Source organism: Tauraco erythrolophus, chromosome 9, assembly GCF_009769465.1.
Source record: "Tauraco erythrolophus isolate bTauEry1 chromosome 9, bTauEry1.pri, whole genome shotgun sequence".
Lineage (NCBI taxonomy): Eukaryota > Metazoa > Chordata > Aves > Musophagiformes > Musophagidae > Tauraco > Tauraco erythrolophus.
In genome coordinates, this window is record NC_141473.1 from 23204826 (window position 1) to 23217587 (window position 12762).

Sequence of the window (12762 nt, forward strand, 5' to 3'; positions counted from 1 at the left end):
CTACAGCAATGGAAGCAGAGCAGCTGGCAACGCAGAGGTAAACCCATCTGGGCTGCCCCATTGTGGAAAAACATTGCTGCTCGAGTAGAGAAGCTGATTGTAAAAGTACGACATGTAGATGCCCATGTACCCAAGAGTCAGGCCACAGAAGAACATGAAAACAATCAACAGGTGGATCAGGCCGCCAAGATTAAAGTGGCTCAGGTGGATCTGGACTGGCAACATAAAGGTGAAAAATTTCTAGCTCGTTGGGCCCATGATGCCTCAGGCCATCAAGGAAGGGACGCCACATACAAATGGGCTCGTGATCGAGGGGTGGACCTAACTATGGACACTATTGCAGAGGTGATCCATGAATGTGAAACGTGTGCTGCAATCAAGCAAGCCAAGCGGTTAAAACCTCTTTGGTATGGAGGGCGTTGGTTGAAATATCAATATGGAGAGGCTTGGCAAATTGACTATGTCACACTTCCACAAACTTGCAGTGGCAAGCGTTACATGCTTACAATGGTGGAAGCGACCACTGGATGGCTGGCAACCTATGCTGTGTCCCATGCCACTGCCCGGAACACTATCTTGGGCCTTGAAAAGCAAGTCTTGTGGCAGCATGGCACCCCAGAAAGAATTGAGTCAGACAACAGGACTCATTTCCGTAACAATCTTATAGACACCTGGGCCAAAGAGCATGGCATCGAGTGGGTATATCACATCCCCTATCATGCACCAGCTTCTGGGAAGATTGAACGATATAATGGATTGCTAAAAACCACACTGAAAGCAATGGGTGGTGGAACCTTCAAACATTGGGATACGCATTTAGCGAAAGCCACCTGGTTAGTCAACACTAGAGGATCTGCCAATCGAGCTGGTCCTGCCCAGTCAGAACTTCTACATACTGTAGAAGGAGATAAAGTCCCTGTAGTGCACATGAGGAATATACTCGGGAAGACAGTTTGGGTTATTCCTGCCTCGGGTAAAGGTAAACCCATTCGTGGGATTGCTTTTGCTCAGGGACCTGGGTGCACTTGGTGGGTGATGCAGAAGGATGGGAAAGTCCGATGTGTACCTCAAGGGGATTTGATGTTGGGTGAAAATAGATGATAAAATGAATTTAATTGCGTGATATTAATTGCTGAATAACCCTGTCCCTGCGTACCATCATTGCTATGGTTGTCACATTGTACTAATGTCATTATATTAAGAATCATCCAGGTTAATGAAGAATGAACTTCGTCAGAATCCAAACACCCAGCAACTTCTTCGAGATCAACATCTTCAACCTGCAGACGGCGGCTGGATACACCAACTACGAGCTCCAGATGCTACACACAACAAAGACTACGTGTCATCCGTTCTACCGACTGAGCGAATTCCACGTCACCTTTCCTGCCCTGAGAGACTGCTGTAACAGATGAAGACACATTTTGGAGGGATGACCCATGGCTAAGGGAATAATATATATGTAAGGTTTCAGCATGACGTGCATGGTATGGAATAAGGGGTGGATACTGTCCTAGTTTTAGCTGGGACAGAGTTTTTAACAGCCAGAAGAGCTCAGTGTTTTGGTTTTACTTAGAGGCTCACTCTGAGAAGAATGTTGATAGCAAGCTGATGTTTGTGGTTGGAAGTGAAACTCCAAGGACTTTTCAGTGTGCCGGAGTGCAGGAACACGGTGAGACAAGGGGGACACGATTCCCCTTGTGATTTGTGGTGGAACTTAAGGTTGAGGGCCAAACTGGCCAATTAGTATTCCATATCATGCAGCGTCATGCCCAGTATAAAAGTGAGGGTCAGTCGGGAAGAAGGGCTTTTGCGCTTTGGCACTTTTGCTGTTTTGCGCTTGCTGCGCTGTTGCTCTGCTGTTTTTCTTTCTTTTCTCTCTCTCTCTCTCTGCCCCTCTCTATTTCGGGGCCTCGCGTTCGTCCGGGATTGCAGCTCCGGGACGACAAGGCTTCACATACGAGGGGGTGGTGAGCACCTACACTGTATTAAATCATCTGTATTAAATCATTCTTATCTCAACCCACGGGTTTCCCGTTTATCCTTTAATTCTCTCCCTCATTCCTGGGGGTGGGGGAGGGGGAGGGGGAGTGACCGGCTGTGTGTGGGGGGAAGTTTTCAACCTAACCCACGACAAGAGGAGATGGTCCCTGCCCATGAGCGATCACAGTTTGAGCAAGTGTGAGAACAGCTAAGAGGAAGGGAGTATTGTCTGTATGTCAGAGAGTTGATGCTGAGAAATTGCTACTTTTATGGCTGAGTGTTGATGTGGATCTTCTGACAGACTGTCCTCATGCTGCTGACATTTGTATTGTAGCAGTAAAGACAGGTGAGATGTTTAAAGTACCCAGATTCCTGCATTTGTGCCTGTTCTCCTGTTCATTTAGAAGTGAGCAAATCCAGCCAAGAGGTGAGTTTGCTAAGCCTGTAATGCAGCTGAACTTTCCTCCTGCTCCTATCACCAACAAGAACGTGAATGTCATTTCAGATTTCATTTCTATTCTCTCCTGGTGAGAGAGCGGATAAAGAGGGGAGCAGGCTGTTAGCCATCACAGCAGTTACCAGAGTGTCCCTCACATGTCCTTCCACTCAATTAAGACACGTGTCACTGCTAATTCTTTGCTAAAAGACATGGGGTTCCTCTCTCTTTCCGCAAAAAGTTGTGGGCATGCAAAGATCTGGGCTTTCTCATCCTGCCCTCCTGCTTGCTGAAGGCAGTGGCTCAAGGGTGCAGCTGGGTGCTCCACATGTTACCAACCACATGCCATTGTTGAAGCCTTGCAGCTGCTCGCTGAGCCTCTCTCCTTGCTTGCTTTGTATGAGACGCTTTTATTTAAATGTTGTATAACCATCTTCTTTCTAGACTTCTGCTCCTACATCTGGAATCACAGCTGTCCAGGCAGATTGTTCTTCTGGGGTAAGAGTTCATTTCGTGATTTAATACGATTGATTGTGACAAAAGTTTTCTCTCTGCAATCAAACCTCTGCTTACCCAGTCTGTGTCATTGTGCAATACAGCGGGGCTGGCCACCACCGTTCAGATCTGGGGCTGCAGTTTATTCCTCCCATTGGCTTTTCTTGCTGTTTTATGGTAGCTACTCGCTCAGCTGCTAAGCACAGAAGGTAAAGGATCCCACCTGCACGCGTTTGACCTGACCATCTGTCTTTGTGAGTTAGTACGAGCCCTGGTGGTTGGAGTAGCTGCAGGAATACCCAGCTTCCTGGTCTTGGTCCTTGCAGTCATCTTGGCAGTGGTCTGTGTTCTCCAGTGGAAGAGCTACAGCTGGAATCAGGTGACTACCTTCCATCTCCTGGGTGTCTTGCTACTTCTCAGTGTAGACCTCCACATCAGCTCCTTCTGAAGCTCTTGGGAAGTTCAGGACCACATCCCTAGGCACTCATACTGTCTCTGCTTTATCTCTCAAAGGCTGCACTTCAGCTTAGGAGTTGCAGGTTCATAAGGATAAAAGAGAAATTAATATGAAAATAGTGAAGGGGCACCTTCAGGTGATCTGATAACTAGCAGGAAATCAGAAAACCCCAATTTATCACCAGTGTTTGTCAGTGGATTTCTCTGTAGTTTCCCACAGGAAATCATTCATTTAGGGATCCTCTCACTCCAGCATGGTGTTACTTAGCTCCAGAAACGCTGCCAAGGTGTTTCATAGTATGTATAGCTTGGTCACCCTTTTTGCTATGTTGCAGCCGATGGGGTGCGTGGGTTTTCGTGCCTTGCCTGCCTCCTCATACTGGGGTAGAGTCAGGAGTTTCTGTAGCACCACGCTTCCTTCTGAGGTGAAAAAGCACCCACGTCACCAAAGAGACAGTCAACATGCCCATGGAGGAAGAAAGCCATGAAATGCTCTGGCAGCCACACATTGACAGTTCTATCTAAAAGGGCCCTTTCAGATAGAAATTCCACTGCCACTTTACAGATGTTTTTTCACCAGCTCTAGTACTTGCAGGGAACTTTATGTTTCTTTACTTCAGAAAGAAAAGTGTAACCGTGCTGAGGGAGGTGATTTCCCTGTAATTGTTGTTGGTTAACATTTTCCCCCCCGGATGTAAATGTGGAAGTGAGGGTTTTCCGCAGTGTTAAAGGACCAAACAAATTTTGGATGTTCTAGTAAATGCAAGGCTCAGGCTTTGAGGTTTCCCCTCTGCAAGGTCATTCTCATGGGCAGGCTCCAAGTGGACTCTATGATTGTTCCAAATGAAAGAGTTTGGGCATATCTAGCTTAGAATATGTTGGATATTATCCCTGTTACTGTGCCCTGTGTGGTTATTTTTCACAGAGTAGGTCCTGAGCACGTTTTCTCATTGCCACTGTTTTGTCCGTTGCTTCAGATGAATCAACATCCCAATGGGCAGCAAGAACATGAATATGAATCATCTCCTCCCAGACCTCCAGAAGTAAGTCATCCATTCACTGATTCTCAATGTAGCGCACATGCTGCTGAGTGAGTTCCTAAATGCAGGAGTGGCTTTAAGGGTATCCCTACGCTAATAGAGAGCTCTCTCCCCGTGCTTGCCTGGGGCTCCTACCTGACTGCCGTTTCTGGTTGCGTGTCTGTTCATTTGATGCAATCCCAGATGAGAGGCCAGCAATGGTTTGCCCTTCTTTTAGAATACACAGGCATTAAAGTTACATCCTACATGGGGAAAAATGGAGAGAGAAGGAGGGATGAACGTGGGAAGTGAGCAAATATGACATTTTCTTTAAAATACTGCCCAGCATTTTCAAAGGGAGCGGGGAGTTCTTGCATACTGTGTTCTCTGCAGTACTCACGAGGTCTCTGAGTACCATGTGACAACCATCACAGAAATTATATTTAGCTTCTAGAACTTTTATATGACCATGATGCAGGGGACAACAAATATCTATGTAAATGAAGATCCAGACAAACACCACATATCAGACATCTAAACACAACCAAAGCCCAAGAGGATGGAGAAGCCCAGAAAAGAGCCATGTGTGATGGAATCCGGATATGGAAGCCATCCAACCAATTGCTGAAAGAAAAGCACCAAATAGTGGCTGGGACCAGAAATAACAGACACAATCCTTTTTCTGGGCACCAGGGGTGACACGGTTGCTGTTTATGAACAAGTGATTTTTCTCTTTTTGCAGACATGAAATTCTACAGAGGACAAGACAAAGAGGTTTTGCATGGGAAAGAACTGGTTTGCAATGATGCCTCTGAGATGTGGAAGGAAAACGAGATTCCCTTGGAGTGCCCAAGCTCTATGGGAGAGATGGTTTTGCTGTCCTCCTAAATTTAAATTAATTCATTTTAATAAAGAACATCTAAATCCTTGCGGTGATACTGGTGGTAGAAAAGAGCAGCCAGAGAATTGGTTGGAGTCCCTATCACTCAGGTGCCTGAGCGCCTGGCAACAGCCTGCAAAGACAGGGAAGTGCTCTTCATTGGGCAGAAGGAGTTGAGACCATGAGTGACATGAAGTTTTATGCTCAAGAAAACTGGAAGGAGAACGCAACGGCAGCTGCAACACTTCGCTCCTGTGATGGCAGTTTCCCTTAGTTCTCAGCTGTTCCTTAGCTGCAATGGCCATTCACTCACTGTTCTCTCCTCTGTGCCTTGGCATTTTAGCTGGGAGGTGAGGTGGGAATATGATTCAGGCAGGAGACACCATCCAGAGAAACGATCTCTTCGGCAGCCTCATCTTGATTCATTTGGGCTTGTCAAGTGACAACAATGATGTGCAGGGTTTTGCTGGCAAATGCCTTGGGGAGAGCAGGAGGCCTGGAGGAGATGGTGGGAGGAGGACAGAAAGGAGTCATAGGGAATGTGCTCCCAGCTTGTGGAAAGGCTGGGCCACAGAGTATCCAAGAAATGAGAGGAGTCCCCAGGAGCAGCCAAAGGTCCCACCGAGGGGATGAAGGCAGCTGGAGCAGCGCTTTCCGCCAAGCAGTGCTTGGGAGTGCCAAGTGGTGACACTGACAAGTGGGATTGTGGCTGTAAATGCTTTGGGGAGAGCAGAAGTCCTAGAGGAGATGGTGGGAGGAGGACAGAAAAGAGTCGTTGGGAAGGTGCTCCCAGCTTGTGGAACAGAATAAATGAGAGGAGCACCCAGGAGTAGCCAGAGGTCCAACCGAGGGGATGAAGGCAGCTGGAGCAGCGCTCTCCTCCAGGAAGCATGCTGCAGCTGTCCTTTGTCTGGCAGTGGGCAGCAGGATTGGCAGCCCCAGCAACTGCAGATAGAGCTGCTGATAGCCCCCGGGCCACAAGAACCCCTTCCCCTCCCTCACCATGACCGGCCAGGGCCTCCTTGCAGGCAGCAGCAGTAGGTCCAGTGTCTGAAGCAGGAAGAACCGTTGCCCAAGGAGAGACAGCTCTTCTCACAGGACACTGGCCACAGTCGCAGCAGATGAACTCTATAGTGAAGTGGCAGATGTGGGTGCTGCCCCAACCCAAAGAAAATAACGGCTCAAATCCTCATAGATTTCTCTTTATTGGGTCAGTAACATACACACATGCCGAACAAACATGTTGCTCTTGGGATCTCTCTGTGATTTGTTTGAGCAGTTCTGGAGGGCTTTGAAGGTGTCTACTTTGTGCCTGCACCTGTGTTGGGTTTGCCTTCTCAGAGGCCTGGGGAAGGCAGGCCAATGCTCCAGCTGTTGGATTTAGCAAGGGAGGTGTAAAGGAGCAGCCAGGCTCAGGACACCTTAGAGAGAGGTTTTGTGCGTTTCAGCGGGGCAAAGCACGGAGCTGGTAGGCAGGAGGTACATTGCCTGTCCCACTCAGTATCGGGGTTATGCTGAGTTCCTGAGGGTCAACAACAGGCTTCAAGGTAAAATTCTGCAAGATGGTGGCGATGACTAAGAATATCTCCATGCGTGCCAGGCCTTCTCCAGGGCATATTCGCTTCCCTGGAAGTGAAAACAGCAAAGAGCGTTTAACAGGTGTTGCCGAGCAGACCAGAGTTTGCAGTAAGCAGATGTGTTGTGCATCTTTATTTACCAGGTACAGCCTCAGCTGTGAGATGACTGTCAGGATTACTAAGGACATTTGCAAGAGAAGAGTTTGTTGGAGAAAGACCCTAGGTGGTTTTGTTGGGTGTGTGAAGGAAGAACACGAGCAGGAGAAATCTTACACATGGAAGGGGCATCATAGGAGGCAAGACGAGAGAGAGCAAGGTGATGTAAAGCAAGGTTGAGAAGTCAGAGGATTGGGGCTGTTGGTAGGCGAGTGGTTGCATGTAGCCTGAGAGGTACTTGAGAGGTGCTGGGGAAAAGTGGAGATAGCGCAGAAAGGCAGGTTGGTTAAGGCTGACTTCGGTGGTTGTGTAGGAAGGTGACAGGTATTTAGAAAGTGTCAATGGGTCCCATTTGTGTCATTACACTGGCAAGTCCTCGTAGGAGGTTTGAGAAGCCACCAGACCCAAACAAGATGGGAGATGCAGCTGGGGAAGCGAGAAGCAGGGAGGAGTTATCCGGAAAGCAGTGAGCCCCAAGGAAGCACCAGTGGGACCACGCTGGGAAGAAAGAGTGTGTGTTTATAGGGAAAGGTAGGGTAGTCCCCAGAGGAGGAGTTCGTCGACAGAAAGAGGAAGAGAGAGGAAGTCTCTGCTTTACCTGCTGAGAAGGGCATGAAGAACTCACTCTTCCTAAAGGTGCCGTTCTTGTTCAAGAAATGTCCGGGGTTGAACTCATTTGGGTTTGGAAACTCCTTACTGTCATGGAGGACAGAAGTGAGGATGGGATAGATTGTGGTGCCCTGAGATAACACAAGGAGAACAGAACGTGAAGGGGAGGCAAGTTAGATCACTTAATGCAACTGCCTGACAAATTTCTCCTGCCATGATCCTCTTCCTTCCGTCTTCCCTTAATGAGGGCAGTGGGATAAATAATGCAGCAGTGATGACACAAGAGCCCTCTGCTGAAAGCTGAGCAGTTTCTCAGATGCCACCTTTTGATTCTACGCAGATGGCTGTAAATTAAAACGCCAGCCATCCCTGTGCTGCTGTTCCTCTGCTCTACACAGTCACCCAGAAGAGCAATGAGCATTGCTGCAGCGGGCCAGGCCAGGCCATGGGTCGCTCTAGCCCATCAGTGGCCAGTGGTGACTGCCTCAAGAAGTGTGCAAGAAGAGAGCAAACAGGTTTTGCTTGTTCCTGTGGAGGCAAACTTAGCCTCCAGAGCTTTGTGACTCAGGGGCTTTCTGTGCTCAATAACAACCAACTGATTGTGCTTCCAAGCATGTGCACAGGCTCTCCTAGATGGTGGTGGGCAGTTTCACAGCTTTGCTGCGTTTTGTGTGAGGAGTCACTGCTCTGGGTTTTTGTGAACCTGCTGTGTTTCTGCAGATAGGTAAGGCTGCAGAGCAAGCGAGCAAAGGTGTTGGGCAGAGCTACTACGACTCCAGAGACTACTACTCCAGTCTTGGCCCATGGAGTGGCAACAAGGGATTGCAAGTGAGCTACAGGAGACTGAGGGTAAAACCCTCATGAAGGGCTGTGTGACGAGGTCAGGCCACAGCATTTCTAGCTTGTGGCATGTGAGTGATAGCCTAAGAGCAAACGTGCTGCCACCTTGTTGTTGAACTTGAGGGAAGAGAGCTTGCCCACTAACCTTGGGAATGACATACTCTCTGAAGCGGGTGTCTTTAGTGACAGTGTGAGGGAGACTCAGGGGGACAAGAGAGATGAAGCGCTGGATTTCATGGACCACTGCATCTGTGTAGGGCATCTGGGTGCGATCAGCCACACAAGGTCTTCGCGATCGTCCTACTACTCGGTCGATCTCTTCTTGAACTTTCTCTGTCATGAGAGGCACAAAGAGTAAAATGGGTTAATAAAACCAAACCTACCTAAACAGGTTTCCCACAGCTGTCCAGAAACCATAGATCACAGGAGCATTGATGTTGGTTTTGGTGTTGACTAGAGCACAGCTCCACTGCGGCCCATGCAAAGAATGTCCTCCTAGTGACTTGGTTAGATAGGAGTACTGGGAGATAAAGATGAGGACGCAGTCAAGTCCCTGACTGTGAGGGGGGTGCAGCTGATCATGATGCCAGTGAAGCTGAAGGATCTGTAATGGCCACCCTGGGAAAGGACAGTGCAAGGACTTCGCCTATTTGGGTAAAGCAGGAGAGAGGGAAGAAAAGATGGGAGGAGGATGTGATGTGAAACATGCACTTAGCCCAGATTAACAGCTAGAGAGGAGGAGGTCGCAGACTGGTACCTTGTATCTTTGGGTGTTTTAGAAGCAGCAGAAGCCCATATCTTATGGTGGTGCTAGTTGTCTCAGTTCCGGCAATGAACAAGTCGAAGGTGCTGGTTATCAGGTTCTTCATGTGGAAACTGGAGTTGGAATCTTCTTTCTCCTACGGAAAAGGCTGGTCTGTTTCTCTGGCTGAGCTGAGAAAAGTGGCCCTTTCTTGTGTCGTGCCAGACCTTCCTTTTCACTTAGAGCTATTGCTGCCATCTGGGACATTGTAATGCTGACTTTGTGCAGTCAGCTCAACCCCAGACCAACCTTCTTTCAAGCTGTGCACCAAACAGTACGTAGCTGCCTGTTAGCCCTTGCTGTGCCAACTGCTTTACAGTGAAAGGACTGCAAGACCAGATGGCAGATGTCCCTGTGTTTCAGTGAGAGCAGACAAAGGTCTTGCTGTCCAAGCAGCTGCAGGTGGTGGCTGGTGAGTGTGCAGAGCCAGAGCTCTGAGCTCTAGCGCAGGCAATATCTGAGGTCTTGTTGGTGTCTTCCCACTGCACAGCCCAGCTGCCTGGGAAGGGGTCATCCCACTGTCTGTGTTGCTTAGGAGAGGAAAGGGGCTCAGCGTAGGTGTGTTTGGGGATGAGCTGGGGCTGTATGCCTTCTCCTTACCTCCTGCATTTTGCTGAGGAAGCAGTCGATGAAATCCTGAGGGGAGCTGGGATCTAGGTAACGTTGGTGCACCTTCACTTCCTCTGCCACAAAGGCTTTTAGAGCATCAAATTCCTTGAATATTCTGTTGTGTGGGCCAGGGAAGTAAACCAGGATATTTGGGAACATCTGGTAGAGCTGGAAGGAAGGAAACAGGAAGGTCCCTAGCATGACCATTGCCCCTTTCTTTGTCATTAGCAAAAAGCCTAGGAAGGCCACATCCCTCTCAACTGAGCCAAGCAGAAGGGTTATGAGGCTGGACAGTCTGACAGGACAGTAGGGGTTTGCTTAGTAGAAGTAGGAACCTTAGAGATGGAGAATGGAGAAGGGTGTTCAGGGTTAGGGGGAACTGCACTTAGCTGGCAAAGCCAGCTCCATTGATGAGGGTGCTTCTTGCTCTCCAATGAATTGCTGTGCAGCAGAGCATTGATGGGGTCCTAGTTAGAAGACTGAAATTGGACTTCATTGGGAGGGAGGCCTCCTACTCCCCTGGGAGAATGCTGGCACTGTGAAACAGCTACTGGATGTACCTGTCCCCAGATGGAGCTCATCATCTCAAAGATGTTGTTCATGTTATTCATCAGAGCCAGGAAATTCTTGTCTTTATAGTCATACCGTTTTCCAAAGACGATGGAGCATACGACATTGGAGACAGCACAGCTCAGCATGAAGGTTGGGTCAAAAGGTGTTCCTGTGATTTCAGAAAAGTTACAAACCATTAAAAAAGTCCCAAAACTATGGCTACTTATAGCTACTGTGGGTAACCTGAGCTCTGGTCGTTAAGGGAAGTATCATATCATGGTCTCTGAGCGGCACAGAAGGGTCCTCCAAAACGAACAGTTGGTGATCATGGAATTATTTACTACTTTGTAATGAGGGGTAGCTGGTGCATGGAACAAACACATGGGAACTTTGATTCTGTGCTAAAGACATGGATGGACTGTCTTTTTTTTGCAAACATAAGTTATATTAATGGACCATACCCTTTGTTTTGTTGATCTCTTCCAGCAAGTAGTCAGTTTCCTCCTGGATCCTCTCTTCAATGCTCCTCTTCCCCATTCCAAAGTTGCGCAGAGTGCTGAGAGCAAACCGCCGGACTTCTAACCACTCCTTGTTGTTGCTAAAAATAATCCCTGCAGAGGTAGGAGGAAGAGGGAAGACCTGACATGGACGTGCTGAGTGTGAGATGAAGAGGCTCACGGTGACAATGAATCTTGTCCCTGGCAGACTGTTGACCTGGTACTGTCATAGAGTGCTGTGGTTTGGAGGAGGCAATCTCTGGAGGTCCTATAGTCCAACCACCTACTTTTAGCCTTCTCCACCACATACCCAACCTCCTTGTGAACAATTCTTCACTCATATTGCAGCTATTTCCCTCGCTGCAGCTGGTGACAGTTGCTGCTTGCCCTTGCCCTGCCCATTGCTGAGATCAATCCAGCTCCATTTCTCTGCTACCCTCTTTGGGTGGTGGAAGCCAGCCATTACTCGCAATGGGGCCCACCCACTCCACGCAGTCTTCCCTCATGCACAGTACACTCCAGCCCTAATCTGCCAAACGCACCCCCCGCCCTTCCCTTCTCCTCAGAAGGAGCTCGGTCAGCAAACGTACCTAATCCATTGTTAGCCCTGTCTCCTATGGGCATGTGTCCTCTGGCAGCAAACTCATCCGCGCGAACAACCAAGGCTTCTTTCACCACATCGTGTCCATGCAGCACTACCACTGGGTCAGTGCCCAGGTGCACTGTGAACACTGATCCATACTCTTCACTGAGCTGTCAAGATGCAAGAGAGAACATGGCTGTGGAGCCGAAAGGGACGAGTTGGAAAGCAGCTTTGCTGCTGCATCCCACTGCAGCCAGTGCAGCCTCAGAGACCCACAACATCAAGATTTGGTCCTTTTATGATAAATGTGGGTGTGGAGAGGGTTCCCATCTATCAGACCCTGAACGACAATGGCAACGGCAGTAGTAGAGAACAGCTGAGATCCCCATGGCTTTTCTGCTCCGCTGGGACTGCCACTTATCAAGCCATGGCCACAGGAGGTCCCCATGCACAGGTCCCACACATTTTTCACCCACAGAAGAAAGCAAGAGAGAAGAAAAAGTGGCCTTACCTTCTGGAGGGTTTTGGCCAAGTTCTTTGGTTTCACCTGCAGCACGTTACCCAGAATTGGAAGGGGAGCTGGTCCTGGAGGCATCTTCCCCTTTCCAGACCTCCCTCTCCATGCTGCGAAGGAGAACAGGCAAGCAATGCAAACCAGGAGGACAACAGTGGCAGCTCCCAGGAGCTCCATTTGCTTCTGCGGCTCAGGAGGGAGTGAGTCTGTCTGCCAGAGCCCGAGTTTATATAGTGAAGGTCTATGTTAGCTATGTTAGCTCAACAGCGGGTTTTGGATCACGGGGCTGAGTTAGTCAATGTTCCTAGTCAATCATTTGTTAGACTGCCCTGTGTTATGAAACTGTATTAATTGCTCATTGAAGACACGCCTTATCTCAAACAACTGCAGAGGCCAACAGAGTTTAGGAAATGTATAATGTGCTCATAAAACTGCTTTTGTTTTACTTGAAGTTGATTGTTAAAGAGATCACACTAGGGTCACACTCTTCTACTGAGGCGCTCCCAGAAATTCACTGTCACAAGAGCATCTTCCAAGTCCTTCAGTGCCATTTGGATTTTCTGCTATTTACTATTGATTGTACAAGCTCTCAGTGGGGTACAGCCATCCTTGCTTGTTCCTGAAGTCTTCCTGACGTTATCAGTGGAGTTCATGCTGCATGTGATGTGCCAAAGAACGTATTGACATGCTCTCCTCAGTGCACAGCAATTGCCTCAGTCTCTCTCCCTAGTGCTGTCTGGCCTCACAAGAGAGG

The 12762-nt window shown here is 48.7% G+C and overlaps 1 protein-coding gene across 2 annotated transcripts; it reads right to left on the reverse strand.

The window, feature by feature from the left end:
• Window positions 1-6713: 6713 nt before the first annotated feature.
• LOC147528255 (cytochrome P450 2C19-like) lies at window positions 6714-12185 on the reverse strand. 2 transcript variants are annotated; one of them, XM_086616914.1, is made up of 9 exons: window positions 12006-12185; window positions 11502-11664; window positions 10876-11025; window positions 10423-10583; window positions 9854-10030; window positions 9209-9350; window positions 8597-8784; window positions 7601-7742; window positions 6714-6895 (listed from the first exon to the last, which is right to left on the reverse strand). In XM_086616914.1, exons 1-9 carry the CDS (start codon window positions 12183-12185, stop codon window positions 6714-6716), a joined length of 1485 nt encoding a protein of 494 aa, XP_086473040.1. The 2 variants fall into 2 exon arrangements, with proteins under 2 accessions (XP_086473040.1, XP_086473041.1); XM_086616915.1 differs by lacking the exon at window positions 9854-10030.
• Window positions 12186-12762: the final 577 nt, after the last annotated feature.